The 21,957-nt window shown below is 43.2% G+C and overlaps 2 protein-coding genes and 2 pseudogenes across 4 annotated transcripts in view; 1 reads left to right on the top strand and 3 right to left on the bottom strand.

Moving 5' to 3' along the window:
- Positions 1 to 408: 408 nt before the first annotated feature.
- On the top strand, positions 409 to 3,543 carry LOC139944522 (uncharacterized). Its single transcript, XM_071941567.1, has 4 exons — positions 409 to 997; positions 1,260 to 1,431; positions 1,847 to 2,001; positions 2,409 to 3,543. Exons 2-4 carry the CDS (start codon positions 1,325 to 1,327, stop codon positions 2,732 to 2,734), a joined length of 588 nt encoding a protein of 195 aa, XP_071797668.1. The 5' UTR covers positions 409 to 997; positions 1,260 to 1,324; the 3' UTR covers positions 2,735 to 3,543.
- A 115-nt stretch (positions 3,544 to 3,658) lies between these two features.
- LOC139944515 (P2X purinoceptor 7-like) lies at positions 3,659 to 5,627 on the bottom strand (annotated as a pseudogene).
- A 6,742-nt stretch (positions 5,628 to 12,369) lies between these two features.
- LOC139942312 (uncharacterized) lies at positions 12,370 to 18,741 on the bottom strand (annotated as a pseudogene).
- A 702-nt stretch (positions 18,742 to 19,443) lies between these two features.
- LOC139944494 (cytoplasmic dynein 2 light intermediate chain 1-like) overlaps positions 19,444 to 21,957 on the bottom strand; it is a 416,808-nt gene continuing 414,294 nt past the window's right edge. For all 3 annotated transcript variants that reach the window (XM_071941536.1, XM_071941544.1, XM_071941530.1), the window contains one exon: positions 19,444 to 21,728. In XM_071941536.1, the coding sequence (XP_071797637.1) occupies positions 21,657 to 21,728 (72 nt within the window). In that variant the 3' untranslated portion in view covers positions 19,444 to 21,656. The remainder of the gene's footprint in view (positions 21,729 to 21,957) is intronic.

Raw genomic sequence — 21,957 nt, 5'->3', positions numbered from 1 at the left:
GGCAGGCCAAAGGTCTAGACTAATAATTTGGCTGTGCCTACTGAGTCACTCTAGGTTATGACTGTACTTTGGTGGTGTATGAGACTTAAATTTGTTTAAGTGTCATCGTGTTTCTACAAAAGTCCTTAAAGGCCGTGAAAAATGATAGCTTTGAGGGACGGAAACACATATACTTTATAAAACAAGCCCTACTGATTCCAAATAAAATATTACTTTACCATTATCTGTGTATTTGACCTTGAAAAAGAAGCGACAACCCTAGCACTCGCATGACCCCCTCTGCCCCCAAAACGTAAAAGTAGGACATTGAGATAATGATATGCACGTGACCCCAAAAACGTCATAAAGGAGATCGAGTCACGTGACGCGGAAGTACACTAGGAGCTTCAACGTGTGTGTGTATGCTTTGTTTTCGCCGTAGCGATGCGGGCTCACAATTTTATCCTCTGGTTGTATCCCAGTTTAGTATAATTTAATCTTCGATTTGTGTATCTAAAGTTCAGTGCCGACACTATCAAAATGCCCAAATCGTGTGTTGTAGGCGGGTGCACACGTAATATACTGAAAAATCCCGAAGTATTTTGGTTGTTGTTTCCCCAAGATAGTGCACTACCAGCGAGCATGAGTTCGTTTCGTCAACAACACACGTTCCGACTTCACACTACATGTAGGTAGTTCATCTTTTGTCTGCTCGGCCGGCTCACTTCACCGATGATTGTATTGACGAAACAGTTAAGAACAAGCGAAGTCTTGGCTTGCCATTTCGGTTCAGACTTAAAGTTGGGTATGTCCCAAGCATCATCCCAAGCAACCAACAGTATCGGTCATGCATCAACGTCCGACACCGAGTACTTCGACGGGAATTCCTTCGACGTCCGCCGATGTGCAGACTCAGTCGGATGAGCCCGGCCCTAGCACAAGCACCGCAGAGAAGACATGGAGTACAGATCCTCGTAAGCGCTCTGGGGGTGCATACCTCAAAAGGGAAAGAGCAAGGGTATGTACAAACCACCGATTTCGTTTGTCCAATTATTCATAATCATGGTCATTGGGGAAAGTTTCAATGCGGTTGTAAATTTAACAGTAATTAATACAAAAATTTATCTGAAAATTTTTTCTATTTTTTTTTTTAAGTCAATGCCATGCCATGGACTTCATTCAGCTTGAAGTAATTGAATTTTAAAACTGTTCTCTCATGGACCAGCAGACACTGTATTTGTCACTAAAGGTTTGTACACCTTTTGTTGAATATTTTTCAGGGTCGGCTTCTGCCAAGAAAGTTGCAGCCATTCTGGACAGCACGTGGACAAGAAAGGATGTGAAAATGTTGTCGCCATCCATGCAGACATCCTCGGTGGAAGGCTTCCACTCGGTTATTAACCAGTACGCGCCTAAGATGTTTTCATTTTCGTATGAGGGCATGTTATGCAGGTGAGCAAATTTGGTCTACATACTAGGTTTAACCATATACTTTAGAGGGTGGTTGCGGGGGGGGGGGGGGGGGGGGGGTGTTGAGGTGCACTGCAGATCTCCCAAGGCTATCTGTAGTGTATGCCTTAGAAGCTGTGGGATGGGGAATTGACTAGAAAGAATAACTATGGGCCTGACCCCCCTAACTAATTTATGGGACCTGCCCTTGATTTTTGCAATTTTTCAAAGAGTAGATCATAATTGGGTGAAACTTTTAGGTTGGATGATTAAGGTGTAAAAACAAAATGTACCTGTACAGTGCATTAGTATTTTGTGCATTCCACTAGCTTTCATTTAAAGGTTCGGCCAAGGTTTTGGCAGTACATACTGCAACACCATGCATTTTATCATACAAGTACATCCTTGTTTATTTCAGAATATACCTTGCTGCGCTTCATTTCAACGAGAACACCAACAGGGCACAGGCCATGGACAGGGAGGGCAATCCAGCATTCAGCATTCGCTATCCAAGGGCCAAGCAGACCACGGGGGGATATACTGTCAGGAAGGTGCTCATAAAGGCCACTCACAGTAAGTGCATGGTTGTGTGCAAGTACATACATATGCTGGCACAAGAGGTGTTCTTGTCCTGATTAATAATTTCTATGCAAATAAACTTCAACTGATCTAAGTAATTTTTACTTTTTATTTGGGGCACAGTACAAAGACTAAATTTCTGTAAGATACAGTTGATGTTCAAGTCTCCTTTTTTTACAGTTTATTTCAAATGAACAACTTCTTTGTTTTGGGGGCACCCCCTTATTTTTGTGTATAAAATTTTCCTTGTTTCACAATTTGCGCCTAGTTTTTCACCCTTCACATTCCTCTAGCAATATTTTGCATGCATCAAAGTTAACCAATTGATTAGGCAAATCCACATGAAGTTTTATGTGCACTTTGTGGGTTGTGTCCTTATAATTGATTTTATTACATTATAGATTTCAGCAAGAGGATCATGGAAAAGGTTCTGTTACTCTGCGCAGCTGGGGCAGACACCAGAGCCAAGTACCCGGAGCTGAAGGCAAATCCTGGATATCTAACAGCAAAGGTAACTCGCCCTGACAAAACACAGGCTGTGAAAGAATTTGTGTCAAGGTTTGGTAAAGCGGTGGAGCCTGTAGGAAGACCAGAGGGGACTGAAGGTGTGGTTGTTCCAGCAAGTATGGCAACAAAGAAGAAGAAGAAGAGCAAGCATGCTGACAAAAGGCATACTGAGGGCCAACAAGAGGGAGAACCTTCATCCAGAAAGAAACGCAAGAAGTAAACGCCAAGTTGCCGCTAGCACATTCTTTGTGATTTTGTTAAAGTTGTGTGTAAACCAACAGGGTACATTGAAAACTTGTGGATAAGGACTGTTGCAACTAACACAAAATTGGAAGTTTTTTGGTTTTAATACCTTTGATAAATTCTTGTGAAACATTACAGTAGATACTGGCAAGGCATGTACCGACCTACAAAATTGCCACAAAAAATATCAACTTGGAATGCTGCGTTTGCCTGGTTTAAATAAGCTAAATGTTTACGTGCACAATCTTTATTATACTGTTGCCCACTTCTGAACAAAACACAAGAATTCGTCAAATGCGGTCAGTTTCATATTTCTAAAAAGAAACACAATAAGATGTTCTGTGTGAAACACTCAACTGTCAAAGAAACACAAAGAGAACTGGATATTTGGGACCCAAGAATTTACTCTTTGTAAGCAGGACTTCCTTGTTAAGGTGATAGTTAATGACTCGACCAACCTGTTGTACTAAAAATAAAAAAACCACAAGATTTAATAAATCGCAGTGCCAATTTTGAACTAAGTGAAAGATTTTTTTTGAAATTTTATTTTGCCCATGAAATTGGTGTGTCTGCATTCCACTGCTCAGTGGGAAGATGTAGTTTAGTTTGTTACAGGTAATACAGTGAAGATGCCTCCGACAGTGATTTTATCAAAATTCTCAAGATAAAAAAAACATGCTTCCAAAACAAAGGTTCATGAATGCAACCTGTGCCTTGGGGTATTGAAAAAGTCGAAATGGCATCTCACACCCTTTTTCCTCAAACAAAAATTTTGGATTATCGTCAGTCATAATATTTTCTCAATTTGTCAGTGTAGGGACCCATTTGCTGCAGTATATATGGGTGGGTGGGTGGGTGGGTGGGTGGGGGTGACGACACAACAGAGCATAATCCTTTGATATTCATTATGCATTCATTTCAGCATGCATTTATTGTTACTTGGTTTGCACACTAGAATACTATTCGACTGAACTCAACCAATATAACTAGCCATGGCTACCACTACATTTTTAAATAAAAATGCAACAACATATTTTTTAAATTTGACATCGTGGTGAGCTTGAATTTTAACAAACACATGTACTTGTGCCGTATAATTGTACATTTTTTTTATTGTAAAGTACAAATTCTGTTTTATTTTTCCTACTCATCCAAGAGTGCATCACAAAAATGAATTTAACATGGCATTCCCTCAAATATATTTAGTCCAAAACTTTGAATGTAAAATATTTTGTGTAAAAAAATAATAAAAAAATGCAAAGGCCTCTTTTGTTAACTTTACAAAAACGCTTGACCGTTCAAACTCATTTTTGAAAGACTATCATCATATTTACATTGTAAAGTGTATATTTACTCCTAAACCATGTAAAAGTGTTACTGATATCCAGTTATGTGTTACTATATTGTAAATCTACATGTCATCAAGGTCAGGAAATCTAAACCCTTCATAGTTGCCTCCTTCATCAGGGAAAGTCGTTCTGGTTATCCCCATTATGCATGCTGGGAGGGGCACTCTGTTGTGTCTTCCAAGGTAACCATAACACCACCTGATCACCTGCCGATAAGACACATGTCTGTACTTTCTGTGAAATAAAAAATAATACCGTTCTGTTTTACAATCAACAAACTGTATATCATTTGTCCATTTGTTATGTTGAATTGACCAGTGTTCTAGCCAGTATCAGTGTTACCAGGATAAGTGGGATTGACGAAATGGGCTCAAACAAGGAATATTGGGCTTATCAAGAGAGTCGTCTTTACTTTGGGGGTGGGAAAAGTGTCCTGATACATGTTCATGTATGTCACGTTTCTCATAAAATAGATTATCTGAATATAATAACCAGGTTGTGTGTTTCTATTTCGGTTCAAAAATCTTACAGAAAAAAAAGTTGAAATTTAAAAACATTGAAAATTAACTCTTACCGTGGAAGGTCACCTTCAACAGCTCTAGCCCCTTACTGTTGTCGGTACGCATAGTACGCTGTCTCTAGTGTTCCGGGGTTCAGACATGTAGCCGAAGACCAGGGATGGTCTGTAAAACAACTGAAACCCTCAGTGTCGACTCCAGTATGAACGATTTTCTCCTGTATGGCTGCAATCTCTTTACAGCAAATGCAGTTGTGAACGAACTCCATCACCACACATTTACCACAGGAACACCTTCAATTCAAAAAGCAAGACAATTAAATAGTCAGACATTTTTTAGAGAACTGTGGCATGGAATTTAACTCAACATTCATGTACACAACTGAATTTCACTTGGTTGACATCATGACAAATTAGACACTAACAGTTACAGAAAACTACTCACAAACAAAGCTGTCTTTGCATTGTATGATGTATGATTGTGTAGATATAGACGAGCGAGTATAAAGGCCTATGATTTTATGAGCCAAATGACCAGGTAAATTCAGGTATACACACATGGGTACGTGTTTTGCCCTCATCAATATCAGCAAAAGCCTACATACACAGGCTATGTAAAATCAGTGAACTATACTATGTCAATTATTCAGAAATTAAAATTACCAGTCGGTATTGTTCAATCGCTCGTTGTTGGCAGCTTGGTCATTCCCATCTTGTTCTTCATCGGGGTCGGCGTCATCAGCAGCAGCAGCGTCACCTTGCTGTTGGCGTGGTCTTGCCAGTGGCTCGAATCTATATGGTTCAGCCCCACGAACCACCTCCTCATCCTCATCGTCTGGCTCAACGTCATCGCTGTCTCCCGATCCCCCTGAGATACTTTCTGATCCTTCACTGAAACCATCAGAATCTACACTGATTTCTTCCCAAAATTCGTCACCGGAGTTTTCAGAGTCTGACATGTTTACTTCGTCGAGGAAAGAATCGGCGGATAATACACGCACATAACATGTGGGGCTTGCGTAGCGTGCGTGAGTTGTATGGGTACCAGACTTAGTCAGTCTCCTTTATGACGTCACAGCCATTGCGCAACAACCAATCGTGACCTCTGCATTTTCAGAATCGCGACGCACGGGCTTTTTAAAAAATCCTTGTTTTAATCTTTTTACAATTTCGAGAAATTATCTTTGTATACTTATATATTGTGTTTGATACATCAGCAACTAGATTTTGAAAGTGGATTGAATGGAAACTTCTCATTTTCCACGCACTTTAATGTTTCTCCAAGTTCTGGTCTGCAATGCCACAGGACAGGACGATTCAATGTCACGTTTTCCTGGAATCTTCTTCAGCAAAATGAATATCTGCAAGCTCTCGGTGACGTCTTTCTTTTCCTGGGCAGTCCAGGGGCGTACAGGAAGGTTGTACAGTGAATGAATGTTATTGGGGGGGGGGGGGGGGGGGGTTACCACAGTTTGAATTAATTTGGAAAGACAAGTTAAAATCCCCCCCCACAATAGTGTGGGACGAGTCTATGAATGATACTTACCCAAATAGCCACTACTTATGCATATTTCATAGCCGACAGGCTAATTCGCTAGAAAAATTGACAACCAGAGGGCGCCCTCTCGCGCCCACCCAGCATGCTACGTAGTAGCTCCGCCAAAATACGTCCTTCTTTTTCTCATCTTACAGGTAACCCTGAACACGAGCCGTTAGTGGGGAAGGAGGGCGGGAAGGCTATTTGGGTAAGTATCATTCATAGACTCGTCCCACACTATTGTGGGGGGGGGGGGGGGGGAGTCTATTTCATTCACTTACCCAAATAGCCACTACTTATGCATAGAATAGCACCGTAACATGGAGGTTGGGTAGGCGAGGCGCCTTTATGAAAAATCAGACTATAGTCGACAAGTACCAAAGACTTAAAACTACAAACTGATAGGAAGTGCTTATAAAAATCAGGGGATATTTTTGGGGCTCACCTCAAGCTCTGTCCTGGCGGTGCCTGGACGGGTCGCTTGCTTGGGTCTCCCTTCTGGGTTGAGATGCTGACAGCACTGTTCTCCCAAAAGCCCCTTCGTTCTGGAGCACATCACGCAGATAGCAGGTGGTGAAGGTTGATGGGCCCTTCCAGCAAGCTGCTTGTGAGATCTCTGCAAAGGAGATCCCCCTGAAAAACGCCCAGGATGTTGACACGGCACGGACGTCGTGTGCACGTATGGGTCCCTGACTGCCTGTATCCTTATCTGACAGCCAGTCGGGGTTTGCTGACTTTATTGCTGATACAATCCACCGTTTGATTGTATCTTTGGAGGCTGGACAATGCGGGGGAGTAGTCGAGATAAAAAGTTGGCCGCAGGTCCCTCTAAGTGGTTTGGTACGTTCCAGATACCATTTGAGGGAGCGTATGGGGCACCAGAGCCTGTCTGATCGGACAGATGATATAGAGGCAATTTCGGGAATGAAGATATCAGGCGGGGTAAAAACTGCCGTCTGGTTCTTAGTAAGGAATGAAGCCTTGGGTACAAGGCGAACCTCTCCCGGTTCCCACCGGATGTGTCCCGGTTGGATCGTAAGTGCCTGGATTTCACATCCCCTCCTAGCTGAAGCTGCAGCTATGAGGAAGGCCAGCTTGATTGAAAGTTGCAACAGTGAAGACCGGTGTGCCGGCCCATAGGGGACCGCTGCTAAGTTCTCTAGCACCCGCCCCAAGTCCCAGGATGGGACCAGCCTCTGTCTCGGGGCCTTTCGTTAAACATGCCCCGAAGTATCTGTGTTAGCACGGGGCTCGATGAGATTGTGGAGCCATCGGAGAACCCTTCGTGGACTGCCGCAATGGCTGATCTGTAATTCTTAATTGTTGTCACCTTCAGTTGGGAATTAAAGAGGTGAACTAGAAAATCTGACACCATCGCTAAAGATGCAGTGGTCGGATCCACAGCGCGGTCGTCACACCACCGACTAAAATGTTGAAGTCGGTTGTCGTAAACCTTTCGTGTGGAGAGGCGACGCCCCTTCGCTGCAAGGGTCGCAGCCTCTTCAGAAAGGCCAGCTGTAATGAGGGATCGTTTGACAGTGGCCAACACGCCAGGTGGAGGTCTCCCGGCGCTGGATGTAGTAGTCGGGAGTGTGGTTGGTATAGGAGATGGTGTCGATCCGGGAGAATCAGGGGGTCCCCTACTAGAAGTCTCACTAGTCTTAGGAACCATGGCTGGCGTGGCCAGAAGGGAGCGATAAGGAGAATCCGGCACGATTCCTGCTCTATTTTCCCTATGACTCTCTGAAGGAGGGATATCGGAGGGAACGCATATGCGAACATGCCTGTCCAGTCTATGGCTAGGGCGTCGGTGGCCCAGGCCCTGGGATGATGGAATCTTGCGCAGAATACCGGGAGTTTGGCGTTTATCTCTGTCGCAAAAAGGTCTATGTGTGGTCGACCCGCTGTCGCAAAGATCTGTTGGGTCACACCGTTGTGCAGGGTCCACTCTGTAGGGATCACTGTACCCCTTGACAGTGCATCCGCTATCGTGTTTTCCACTCCCGGAATGTGGATTGCATGCAGAGTTGCCTCGTTCTCGATGAGCCAGAGGTTCAAGTCCCAGGTGAGGAGGCACAGCTGAGGTGACCGCATGCCTACCTGTCTGTTTATATATGACACGACTGTCGTGTTGTCTGTCCTGATGAGGACCGCACGGTTCCTGACCTCGGTTTGGAAGTGCCGTAGGGCATTGATGACCGCCTGGAGCTCCAGGATGTTGATGTGTTGGGACTTGAAGAACTTGTCCCACACCCCAGCTGTCTGCCGTGGGCCCGGGGACGCGCCCCAGCCCTTGTTGGATGCGTCGGTTAAGATTGTGACCTGGGGAGCCCTTAGTGGGAACCCAAGGCCGCAGTTGACGTTTTCCTCCTTTTGCCACCATCGCAGATGAGGAAGGATGTGGCTGCTGATTGGTACGAGGATTGATATATAGTCCCTTTTCGGCCTGAAATGTGACAAGAGGTGTAGCTGGAGTGGTCGCATTCGGAGTCGGCACCATGGAACCAGATCTACCAGACTGGCCATGAAGCCCAGAAGTTTTAACCAGGCCCGTGCTGGGGCCGTGGTGGATGATAGGAACAGGTCCACGCACTGATATAGAGCTGTGATGCGCTCCGTTGTGGGAAAGGCAATGCCGTTCTGAAGGTCAATGACCGCTCCTAGGAGGGTCGGAGACTGGGTTGGTATGAAACGAGATTTCTCTTCGTTTATAATGAAGCCTACAGCCCTCGTCACCTCGCAGGTGGTCTGCAGATATTGGGCTGTTTCCTCTTCCGATCTGCCGACAATCAGCCAGTCGTCCAGGTACATGTAGATCATGATATTCCGACGACGTAGATAGGCTGCGATTGCTCGTGTGACTCTTGTGAACGCCCTTGGTGACGTTGAGAGTCCAGATGAGAGGGTCGTGAACTCCAGGGTGCGCCCCCGATATCTGAATCGGAGGTATCGGGAGTGCCCTGAAGAGATTGGTATGTGGAGGTAAGCGTCTCTGAGGTCGATTGACGCTGCCCATACCGCCCTGGGTAGCGATTCCAGGATCACTTTTAGTGTTTCCATCCGGAAGCGTCTCAGTCTGATGAACCGATTGAGCGCTTTGAGATTGATTATAGGTCGCCATTCCATAGTTCCCTTTTTTGGCGTTAGAAAGAACGTCGAGAGGAACCCCTGGAACTGTTCTGCGTCCACTACCAGACGCACTGCCTGCTTTTCTAGTAGGGAGGATATCTCCTTCTCTAGAGCCAGGCGCTTTTCCCTGTTCGCCGGAACTGGCGTTTCGCGAACCAGGGTGTCTGACGGAGGGGTGCTCGTGAACTCTAGACAGTAACCGTGTTCGACCGTTGCGAGCACCCATGCGTCGGACGTGATCTCGCTCCAAGACCCTACGAAATCTCTGAGACGGCCCCCGACGGGTCCCGGTTCGGGGGCCAGAGTCGGAAGCAGGGCGTCACCGCCTCCACCCTCCCGGTTTAGTTTGACTGCGGTTTTTAAGCGTTTTGCCTCTGTCTCAAGAACCTCTTGGAATTGCCCTCCAAAGAGGTCGTTCCCAAGAAGAGAGATATCCTCTAATTTCTTCTTGGCCCCTTCGTAGGGAATGTACAGAGTCTCAAGTACATTTGTCCTTCTGGAACGAGTAGTCTGGAGTGAAATTCTGGTGAATTGCTCCAAGGACATCCTAAGGCCTTCCTCTAGACAGCGAAAAGCTATGGCTAGCATGTCCGCTGGGGTGGATGTGCCCTCCTCACAGGCGCAGACAGTGTATTCCGAGAGCAGTAGAAGAAAAGCGTTGGCTTTGGCGCCGAAGCGAGCTGCCTCATCGATTTTCCTCATCTGTTCCTCAAGTCGGGCTTTCCCCTTGTCGGCAAAGATCGCCTTAGCCGAGGCTTTACCGCTATCGCTTTGGAGTTTGTCTTTTGCAGTAGACGGTATGGTGGGGACGGTGAAGAAATCCTCACAGTCCTTTTGCGGGTACTGGAAGTCCCCTGGGGTTTCATCGGTTGGTAGGTTGAGTACCCGAACCATGTCTCGTTGCACCAGTCGGAGCTGAGTTTCAAAAGAAGAGAAACTGCCCGGTTATGTTGGCCCGTCTTCCTCAGAGCGTGCCTCATGTGAGTTCCTCTCCCCCTCGGGTTCCTCCCCGTTGGATGCCTCAAGGGTAGTTGAAGGGTGCAGCGAGATGACCGTAAGATTGCCATTCATGCCCCGGAGTGCGAGGCACCTCCATCCCACTATCGATTACCTCTGCCAACTGTGGAGGTTTGGTAACGACTGGGGCTGCTCTGATAGGCCCCTGAACAACCAATCCCGGGTCTGGGTCCGGGAAGGTGGATGGTGGGGGAGCTGCCACTGTGGGGTGGGTGCCGCTCCCCATCGCTGTTGGGCGATCGTTGCCAATGAAGCGTTGATTGAATCGAACGCCTTCATAAAGGCTGACGGGGATATGGTATCCTGTTCTTTCTTCTTCTTTTTGACCTTCAATGTAGCTGAAGAGTCATCAGAAGAGGAGACTGAACGCTTTTGCTTGGTCTTCTTGACTGAAGCCACGCTGGCCAGGGAAAACTCTGAATCAGTCATTGGTATTCCCGAGCAGCGGTCCGTAAATGAGGTGGACTGTGATTCCCTCACTCCTAGTCCCTGGTCCGTCCGCCCCACGGGCGGGGGACCAGAGCGCCCGGAACGCGAAGATTGGGTCGAAGAAAATTTTAATTCTGAGCCCACTCGCTTTTGTTCACCTGCCTGGGCTAACAGTCCAGAAGATAGTTGAGGCGTAGAGGATCCTGAGGAAATCTTCGCCCGAGGACTGAATGAAGTTGCAGTCGTTGGCTTCGAGTGTGATGTACTTTTCATGGGTTTACCCTTGGTACTACTCGAGCCCTTAGTTGTGCTCTTTACCATTGTAAATAGTCACGCGCGGAGCGCCGTGATATGTTGTGGTAAGTCGCGCAAAAAAAAAAAAAAAAAAAAAAAAAAAAAGATTTTTTTTATATTTTTATTATTATTATTATTTGGAAAATCGCGCGAAAGAAAAAATCGCTAATGCGTTAATATCACGTGGATAGTGATAGGAGACGCTAGGGTCTGTACGTGCAGTAGCGCAGTCTTTTTCAATTTTGACCGGTACTGAAGTTCGTCCCTCTTTCCGGGCGGTACTGTGTATGTGGGAAGAAAAAAGACCGTCCGGTCGATGTTTCTCACAACAGCGCCCTCAATAGTCCCTCGATCCAAGTCACCGCGGTGTCGAGGAAGGAAAATGGCTGACCATGGAATTTATCGAACGGCTTTACCGGCATAGATTCCTGGTAGCTCGGGGACCCGCTCAGTACGAAAACAGACGGGGCAAGGGAGAGGCCAGGGGCCGGTATACCCCGTATATATTTTCGTTTGCGCCCACGCTCTCCGCTGGAGCGAGGGGGAGCGAGCAGGGGAAGGGAACGGATTTAGCCGGTATACCCAAGCTCTCTCCGCTAACTTCCTGCGCCGGGCCGAGAGTACTTCTCTCGGGCGGGGGGAGTTCGACTGGTCGCGACCAGAAGAACGTTAGCCAATCGTAAATTATTGAGCCCTGGAGTCAGCCTCCTACTACAACGGCCGGGAGTACTTCTCTCGGAGAGTAGGGAGTCCCACGAGTGTGGAACACTGACCCTAGAAAAAATAGCTTTTCTACCACGGACGGGAGTACTGCTCCCGGAGGGAGTCCCACACGGAGGTGAGACGCTAGTTAATTTATATATCGTAATTAATTAAATTAAGGAAGACACGGAGACACAACAATAATATATATACACTTGGAAATTAAGGTAAGGGGATGTACTCGATCCCCGAGGACCCCGAGTGCTACTCGCGCTCGGGTCTCGACAGAATTCAGAATATATATCTTAGCAAATCATGCAATAATTCTCAAGAATTCGGGGATAAGTGTAACAGAAAAGACGTCTCTGGTTCTTCCAAAATGTCACTCAAAATGACTGAAAACTCTACTAATGAACTGGTTGTAATCTTTATAGGAATAAAGCGAACGTACAAGTACTCTAGCTAAAGCAAGAGGGTGGAAAAAACTCACGTCTACCACGTACGGTCGCTAGAAAAAGGAGGACGTATTTTGGCAGAGCTACTACGTAGCATGCTGGGTGGGCGCGAGAGGGCGCCCTCTGGTTGTCAATTTTTCTAGCGAATTAGCCTGTCGGCTATGAAATATGCATAAGTAGTGGCTATTTGGGTAAGTGAATGAAATAGACACGGGTTTGTTTACCTCCAGTAACATGCAACTCCTCCACAGATTTGCCATGTTGCGAAACCAAGTTGCCTCTCTCCAAGCTCAGGAAAAGTCTAGACAGTTTGGTAACCCTCTGGACTGTGTCTGGCAACTGGTAGTACTCACGATGGACCCGCAAATCATGACCCATGAAGTCTGCAAGTGTTTCAAGCTGATGTTCATTCAAGGCCAGAATTTGTGAAACAGTCACTACATGTTTACGAAGCTTTGTAGACAGCATGCTATCAGCATTCTCAAGGCCCGCCATTTGCATATGCTCGTAGACAGTCGCTTCCTCGTATATGACCTGAGCCTCCGTAACAACTTCGTGCGAATAAGAACATATTGTCTTGTGCCACTCCAGCTGCATTTCTATTTGCGACCAGAGCCTTCAACCACGCCATCACATCAGTACCAAGAAGCACAGGAACAGTTCTGCCCGTCTTACCAACTATTTCAATGACTTTGAACATTTTACAGAGGTGCGGTTCAAGATCAGTCATCACGCAATCACCATTCACAATGGCTGCACTACTGCGCATGTGAAAATCTTCCAGTTTCATTTTGGATACTTCCCCCTGTCGTCTGCAGTTGAAGATAATGAGATAGTACAGTGTGACTTCATTCAATTTCTTCCAAGCTGGTGTAATTTCATGGCCCTTAGCAGAGTGTAGGAGCTGCACTTCCCTGTTGCCAGTTTCATGAAGGAACGATGAGATTTTCACCACATCTGCATTTGTGGGGAGATCAGCACGTTTGTTGCGCTTTCCTTGGTACAGTGTTCTGTGGGCATGGGTTGACACAAGATCTGGCCATTTAATTTCACATAACTGGCTAAACTGTTCGGCCTGTTCCGCTTTTTGCCTAAGATTAAACTCTAAAGCACTTGCTTGCAGTATGAGTGCACATCTCTTGATGGAATGTCCAATCTTGAGTGCTAGAGATGGAACGTGATACATGTACATCTGTTTTCCTACACTGAATCCGGCGACATCATGAACAGCCTTGACGATATCATTCAGATGGCGGGGATGCACGATTACTTCCAGTGATGCATTTGGTTGGTGGGTGTTTTGTCTCAGTTGTATAACAAGACGACCAAGTTCTCGTAGTTTGTTCCGAATGTAGCCATGTTGTGTAAAATCGTGGCCAAGTCTAAGGTATTCACGTTTGGCAACTTCCAGAATCAAAGAATCATTCTTGACATTCAGACCAACATTGTCTCTCCTCATAGAACTAAGAACCTTGTTCAACTGGAAAGATACACCAGCAGGGGGTGGTTTTAACAAATCACTCTTGTTAGCTACTCGCCCCTAACACGACCTATCCTACTGCTACCATCAGTCTGTGCAGGTAGCGCAGGCTTAAGTGGGCACTGATGACGCCAAAGATCAAGACGCACGTAATAGCCATATCAATGTATGCATGGTCCATCTGCGTGTGGAGATGCCTCAGGATTTGGTCTGTATACTATAATAAGGACACCCTTTCCCTCTCTAAGGACTTGGCAATTGTGTCTGTGATTACCAATGTTGCGGATGTATAACAGCAGTTTCTTGCGGGCACTAACGTCGGTCTCCGATGCTATCTCTACAACTTCCCTCCTCTTTGTGACGCGACTGAAGATGACGGGGTTACTTGGCCTGAGGCTCATCACAGTAAAAGCAATAGTGTTTTTTGTCCCATTTCCTTTGTCCACCGACATTAGCGGTCTGCATGACTGTTACGACACACTTCTCACTAGAATCATTTGTTTCACATCATACAGCTTCATTGCTTTGGTGAAGCTCGGCAGTTTCTAAAATAGCTTGTGGGTCATCGTCATTCCAGGAACTGGTGTTGGGGTTGACAGAACTTGAAGGATCAGACTGAAAAATAGCTTGTGGGTCATCGTCATTCCAGGTTGGGGTTGACAGAACTTGAAGGATCAGACTGAAAACTGATGTTTGATGGGCCAGCTAGCAAGGAAAAGATAAATGACATAATTAACACCACTGAGATATGATTAGGATTATGACACGAATTAAATATATACGATTGAGTGGATCAGCGTGCCTTAAATTGATAGGCAAATAATACATAAGCACTAAGCTAGTCAGAACTTAAAGGAACACGTTGCCTTGGATCGGTCGAGTTGGTCTATGAAAAGCGTTTGAAACCGTTGTTATGAAATACATATGGTATAGAATATAATGATCCACACAAGTATCACTCAAAATTGCACGGTTTTCATTTTACGTCGCGAACGAACACGGTCGGCCATTTATGGGAATCCAAGTTTTGACTCCCATTAATGGCTGACCGTGTTTGTCAACGAGGTAAAACGAAAACCACGCAATTTCGAGGCATATTTGTGTTGATCATCGTATTCTACTTTTACAACATCTTTCTAACCATATCGATTTTATAACAAACGGTTACGGGACGCTTTAAAAGACCAACTCGACCGATCCAAGGCAACGTGTTACTTTCAGGCTGATACTTCACGGAGGCAACGGAGGCGATTGCCTCCGTTGCCCCTTGTCATTGCCTTGGTGCCCTTGAAATGCTCCAGTAGAAATTTACAATTTCCTCATAGGGTGCCCTTTGCCAAATAGAAAATGCCTTGGTGCCCTTGCCCTTTCAAAAACGAAGCATACAGCCCTGTACTTTAATGCATCCTTTCCAACAGGGGGTGGGGGGGGGGGGGGGTGGCACGGATTGGTCATTATGCAGCTTTTACTATAAAGCGAGTCGCTTGCCGTAAACAGCAAGTGGTTTTGCACTCTGTTACATTTAGATAGGACATTGGTTTGCCTCAACACGTAAACCTTGGAAAAACGTCCCAATTGTACAGAACATAATATATTATGAAGAAACATAGCATGGAATTAATACATGACATCATCATTTACTCACCTGGTGCTCAAATAAGGAGCGTGTGATGCCATCATCATTGTAACGCACACAGTACTTGATTAGTGACTTCCCTGAAAAATGAAAGGCAAACGGTTTATTATTTTGTATTTCATTTGGGGGGGGGGGGAAACATACAACTTTGTGACATCTTTAAAACGTGCTCTTCACGTGATGTGGATCACAATAAGGGTGTGGAACTGTAATTTCGTGTGTCCACAGTACAAAAGTAATGATACTTGTTTAAATACCTTTGGTTATGGAGGTGATTACAGCTGGATACCATGACGAGTTTGGAGGCCACAGTGCCATGACGCTGTCCCCTTCTTCATACTAGAAAGAAGACATAAAAATGATGTCACATATACGTTATTCATCGAACAAAAGTCGATCGGTTTAGTGGAACATGTCATAAGGGTCGCACTAAATACCGACAACTCACGACCCCTCACGACAACAATGTTTAAGTGCACTTTAACAGAACATTTTAACATAAGTCAACCATTAAATATATGCACAAGAGTCATATGCACCCAAATCACTTTCAAACTGTGGAAACAATTTGTAACTGTAGAAAAGGTGTTCGTCACCCCGAATTTAGTAACGAATGGCAATATCCGCCATGTTGTCTTTCAACGCACTTGGACGATTCTATTATACCGCAGGGGTGATACAATATGCAAGATGAGTATTTACTCTTGTTAAAAATGTCTTTCATGGAGTCTAAAACAATATTATATTTCAGTTTCCCCTTTTAACTCCGAATTCCAGAGTGGCGGCTTAGTTACTAACAAGAAAGAAACAATCGGCAGCTAAAACCAAAACGAAAACATAAAACTCAGCGCTCAGAAATTACCTCGCCCCCTGCGGTTTAATAGAATCGTCCAAGTACGTCGAAAGACAAAATGGCGAAAATATTTCCGTTCGTTAGTAAACTCGGGGTAAAAAACACCTTTTTTACAGTTACAAATACAATTTCTTCAACAGTTTGAAAGTGATTTCGATGCATATGACTCTTGTGCACATATTTAATGGTTGAATTACGTTCAAATGTTCTGTTTAAGTGCATTTAAAAATAGTTGTCGTGAGTTGTCCGTATTGAGTGCGACCGTGTCATAACACCCTCACCCAATAATTGACACAAATATTACTAGTTGCTTCTAGTATTTTAGTTGAGTATCGTCACCCGTTAACCGTTTGACCGGTAAGGGATGGGTTTTGTCCATTCTGAATCAGTAGCAAACCAATGTATTTACTCAGGTACGAGTTTACTTGGGTATCAGTACAGCCGGGTACGAATTGACTTGGCTACGAATGAACTTGGTGGGTACGTATTGACTCGGGTACAAATTTACTTGGGTACGAATTGACTTTGGTTCGAATGAACTTGTGTAATTCCAACTGGGGTACGTATTATTAGGGGTTATCACATGCATAAACATACATTGGTTATGTCCTAAATCATTTAACTATGTGTTTGTTGACAAGTGTAAGGAATCGTTAACTGGTCAAACGACTGTATATAGTGATGTAGTCAGTACAGTAAAGATTACATGGAAGTTTATTTACACTCAGATCACTCACCATTTCTTGTCTTCTCTCGAGAGCTGCCATGGGTCGAATGGTTGACTCTAGGGTCCTGGTGGATGCAATGCACTCAATGTTTATGATGCGTCCCCATGACAGCTGCAACTGGCCACGCTACCCGACTCAAATCGAATATGCTAACCGTCATGCATAAATGAGTTCAGAATTAGAAATGGCCGCCTCTACTAAAGGAAACTTCATATCAACAGAGGGCGATGTAACCATCCAAGAATGCTAACCGGCAACAGAACGGTGTTAACTCATACATACTCCTCTCGTAAATGACGTAAACCGAGGATTAGTCCCAAAAGCTTAGATATCTCAGTGGCGTCCATACTGGCTATAATGCTGCATTTATCACAATTTTTCAAAGCGAGGACGTCCTCGCTGTGCTAAAAGTCCTCGATGTGCGAGTGTGTGTTCAAATTGAACTGAGATTCTGTATGGGCGAATTTCAGAGATCGGAGTCAATTTGCTAAAAGTGAACATGTCCACAAAACATGTCCACAAACAAAATTCTGAAAAACTACAGCACCTCAGCAAGTAATAAATTAAGGTAAGGCTTCCTACTGTCATTATCTTTAAACGGTGTAAGTTTGAGACCGCTCAGACTAAAGACATGTGCAACACATTTCAAAGAGCTCAGATTGGTCTGAGATTTGAAGCATGGGTGTGCTGGAGCTACTGTGAGATCGGAGACGAAAACAAATTAAAAGTGCTCAGAGTCAGACTAAGCTAATTAATAGTTTATGTATTTTAAGAAGCATGAGCGTGCTGAAGCTGGTTCAATCTCAGCGTGGTCGGAAATGGTTTAAAATGTGGGTACCAATAAAGACAACGCTCGAAAATTCTGCTTCATTTAAAATATTTAAATCTTTAAAAATCTTCGGAGACAAAAATCATAAATCAAAAATGCTGGGGGTCCTGCAGTTTTTGAGAAATGAGTAAAATCATCTACCTCATTTAAAATATTTAAATCCTTGAAATTCGGTATTAAATCGAACAGCCTCTTTAAAACAACTGTGTAATTGTTTTTACTTGTGTAACCTAAGAAAAACACAGTTTCCGCAGATTCACCTTACACAGTTTCAAGATAATGATGGTAAAAACTTCTCTTAAAATATTACTTGCTGAGGTGCTGTATTTTTATCTCAGTGAGAAGAATATTTGTGTCAATTTATTTTCAAACTAAGACGAGAATTATTTGTGTGACATTTAATTATTCAAAACCTACAGCAACTCGGTAAGGGAAGCTTTTACAACAAAATCCTTAAAAAACAAATATTTAAAAAAATGGAAACAAATAATAAGCTGCTGATGGAGGGCGCCCTTTTATTTATCGGGGAAAATCAAGAGCGCCCTCTAGCGACAGGTACCTTTTCTCGTTAGAGGGGGGGGGGGGAATTCAAGGGTGCCCTCTAGTGGCATGTTTAATTTGGGGGTGCTGTAGTTTGACGCGGCTTTAACAACCTGTGGGAAGTCCAACCAAAACGGCTAATTATCATAAAATTTGCCACAAAAACATCTCCTACAAGAAAATTCAAGGGCGCCCTCTGGCGGCGATTAGATTTTTAAAATGTCTAAAGATTTACATAACTTACAGGGTTTGATGATAATGGTAGTGGAAAGCTTCTCTTCAAATATTACTAACTAAGGTTGTGTAGTTTTCGAGAAATTAGTAAAACAAGTCACAAAATCATTTTTGTCTCCTGAGACCAAAATGATTTTAGCATGTAAAATCCAGTTATGATATTACACCAAAGCCATAGCATAACTGGTTAATACGTTTTTACATGCTAAACCGAGACGAAAATTATTACTTTTACTCATTTCTCAAAAACTACAGCACCTCAGTAAGTAAAATTTCAAGGGAAGTTTTCTACTATCACAATCTTCAAACTATGTAAGTTTAATGTAAATCTGTGGACATTGTGTTTTTTGTTAGGAAAAGTACATATACCCTTTATAATTAACTATGTGATCATCATTTGACTATTTCATTTATTAATCAGCATTCATGAAACCCCAGTCAGTTCCTCTACTCCTATTGGTGGAAAGCGCGTCACATGGGGGTGTTTAAACGCTTGATAATGACCAGTGTTTATAACCGGCTGGCTTTCGAGTGTCAGGCGCGCAATTCATAGCTATAAGTAACAGAGCGTGCACACAACACAACCCACGCACAACAGACTCTTCACAAAGTTTTTGCAAAAATATTTCAAACCTTGAATTTTCAACTGTCAAAGCTAGTGTCTGTAATTGTATGGATTTTACGTTTTTTAACAAAAGGGCATTTATGAATGGGAATAAAAGAGTAGTGACTCGTTCTTAAACGTCCGTTTAAAACCTTGCAGGGTTGTTGCCATGCGATAAAGGCCCTCACCTTCGGCTCGGGCCTTTATCACACGGCAATTTGACCCTGCCGGCTTAAAACGGCCGTGTAAGAACTCGTCACTACCCTTTTATTCCCTTATTTATTATTGAAGCAACGTCAGAACAATGTTTAAGATGCATGGTAAAATCATCTACAAATTTTTTTTACAATAAGTTAAATACTACGCACACGTCTGTTAATTCAATATGTGTGTAAAATGTCAACAATATTGTGATGAAATAAATGCTGCATTTTGAAACTCCTCTGTAAAGGTGCGGCATTTGTGGTGGAAATGGTGGACGAAGGGAGAGTCAAAAAGGATGCCTGATTGTTTTTGTGTGCAATGTATACTAATTGGTAATTGTTGACCTGGACATAATATTTTTTTGCCGAGGTTAAATCAACTTTATTTTGACACAATATTGATGTCGAAATTGATTGACCATGGTATTGATAAATAATAAAACGGTCCTAATCCCAAAGTATGTCTTTTCACACTTAGCTAGGGCGTTATAATGTCGTAAATTAGGACATTATGTTAAGGAGAATGGACGAGAAAGTGTAGATTTGTGAATAGAATTAGGGGGCCGAATGCTCGTACATTGTAATAACAAATCTACACTTTAGAGTCTCTAATCTCTACCCCCGTTGGTTATGAAACAGTTTTAATCAATTGGATTTCTCAATTAGTAACAACACTAACAGGTACAACTAGTTTCTATCTAATTTCGTATACGTTGTCAAGCGACGATTGGTCATATTTTTTTGCATTATTATCGTGTACGACGTCAGTTTGCTCAGTTTAAAAAAATAGTGATACTAAAATGATTTTACTCAACTGGAAAATGTTTTTGTTCAGCTATGTTTTGTTGCACTTCATGCTATCTTTCAGTGTGAAAAGACAGTAACTTCAAGTTGAACTATTTAGGCCTACTTTAGTTTCAAATGAATCTACACTCAATCTACAGTTTCGTAACGAATCTACAGTTAAGTGTAAATTCGTAAAAATAATCTACACTTTTAACAATAGAGTGACGTCACAGAAATAGGCTTAATATGTCATAATGTCCAAGTACACTAAAAAAAACCAGCGTACGCCATAGGCATAATAACGCTTTAACTTGAAAGCATTACAATGCTGTAAAAGAGCGTTATAATGCTATATGGGGTGTTAAAACGGCATACTGAAAAGGTCTTTTGCTGTAGGCGGAAATCAGCCACTGTAGAATCATATAGAGCCTAATTAAAAAAAGTGCTATCATCACACGTTGTAAGCCGTATCAAAGCTTAAGTCATGAAGTTTAAAAGAACTAAATGAGCATTATTCGTTCATTAATTGACTCATAATCACATAATAAACTAGCAAATTTTGAGACCAGTCTCAAAAAGTATGCATCCGATCATCAACTCTTTTTGAGTATTTGTTGGGTTCTGTAAGTGTGTTAAAACACTGAACAAAGTCCTAATTTATTTGTACCATTTCTATAACCGTTTCTGTGACGTCCCTCTATTGATGAAAGTGTAGATTAGTTTTATGAATCTGCAACTCAACTGTAGATTCGTTACGAATCTAGACTTGAAGCCCGGTTCATACTTCCTGCAAAAATGAAGCAAATTTTGACATCACAGGGCTGCCCTTGCAGCACACCTTTTGCAGGAGTTGAACACAGTTAAACTGTTGTGAGTTATTCCTTGCGAATTTTTTTGTGACGTTAAAATTCGCCTTGCATTCCATGGAAGTATGAACCAGGCTAAACTGTAGAAGTTGTTACACTTTACTGTTTATACATTATGAAAAGTATTGCTTGAAGCTTTGCAACATGCTCTTCGAAACCAGCTCTTTTCAGAGTCAACGCTCCCATTACACATGGTTGTACCCACAAGTTTGCTATTTATTTATAGTTTCTTCCTAAAGTGAATAGGTCAACTTGAAAATTACGTCTTTCGAAATTGAAAGATAGCATGATGTGCAGCAAAACAACGCTCAACACATACTATCTTTTAATTTTCAAAACGAATTCCTGTCACCAATTTCACATTAGTAATACATTTGTAACCCAAGCAAAGTGATTTTGCAAAAAAGTTATGAATGTGACCAAATTATATGACAAATAACATAAAATAAAAAACACACACATGAGAACTGTGTCTATTGGAAAATGTGCACGTCACAAAGTTGATTTCCCTTCCTTTTTAATGTGGCTCAATCCCATCCGAACCACCTGTGCATCACCTGAGCAAATAAACACCATGTCAGAACTTGATGGGAAACCCGTTTAAGTTGCCAGTGAGGGTCAACTACTGTATAAAATGAGACCTTCGTCGATGTAGCCCAGGTAGAAACATTTTTGATGAATAACATTAGCACTTCCACATCAGTCACTTCATTACATGTCACCACTTCCAATAACACGATCTTTAGACCTCCGCTCCACTTGTCTGCTATACCTCTCAAGTTCCTGTAAGTGATTGAGACAATCATTATTATTCTATTTCTTAAATTTGTATACAAGAATTATCATAAACTTTAAACAAATAAGAACACATGATGAGCCATAGACGAAGCAACAATTGTTGGCAGAAAAGTAATACCAATAATGATCTAAGAAACAAGTAGAGCCCAACCATAGTGAAGTTTTTAGGTTTTCAGTGTCAGCCTCCACCACCAGTCTTGCTTCTTATTCAAGG

Source organism: Asterias amurensis, chromosome 1 (assembly GCF_032118995.1).
Source record: "Asterias amurensis chromosome 1, ASM3211899v1".
NCBI lineage: Eukaryota > Metazoa > Echinodermata > Asteroidea > Forcipulatida > Asteriidae > Asterias > Asterias amurensis.
This window is presented reverse-complemented; position numbering and strand designations above follow the sequence as displayed.

What these genes read in the sequence shown, in the direction of transcription:
- LOC139944522 (XM_071941567.1), top strand. Translation starts at nt 1,325, where the DNA reads ATGTTGTCGCCATCCATGCAGACATCCTCGGTGGAAGGCTTCCACTCG. An exon ending in TATGAGGGCATGTTATGCAG is followed by an intron (nt 1,432 to 1,846) that starts GTGAGCAAATTT and finishes TGTTTATTTCAG; the next exon opens with AATATACCTTGCTGCGCTTC. An exon ending in GCTCATAAAGGCCACTCACA is followed by an intron (nt 2,002 to 2,408) that starts GTAAGTGCATGG and finishes ATTACATTATAG; the next exon opens with ATTTCAGCAAGAGGATCATG.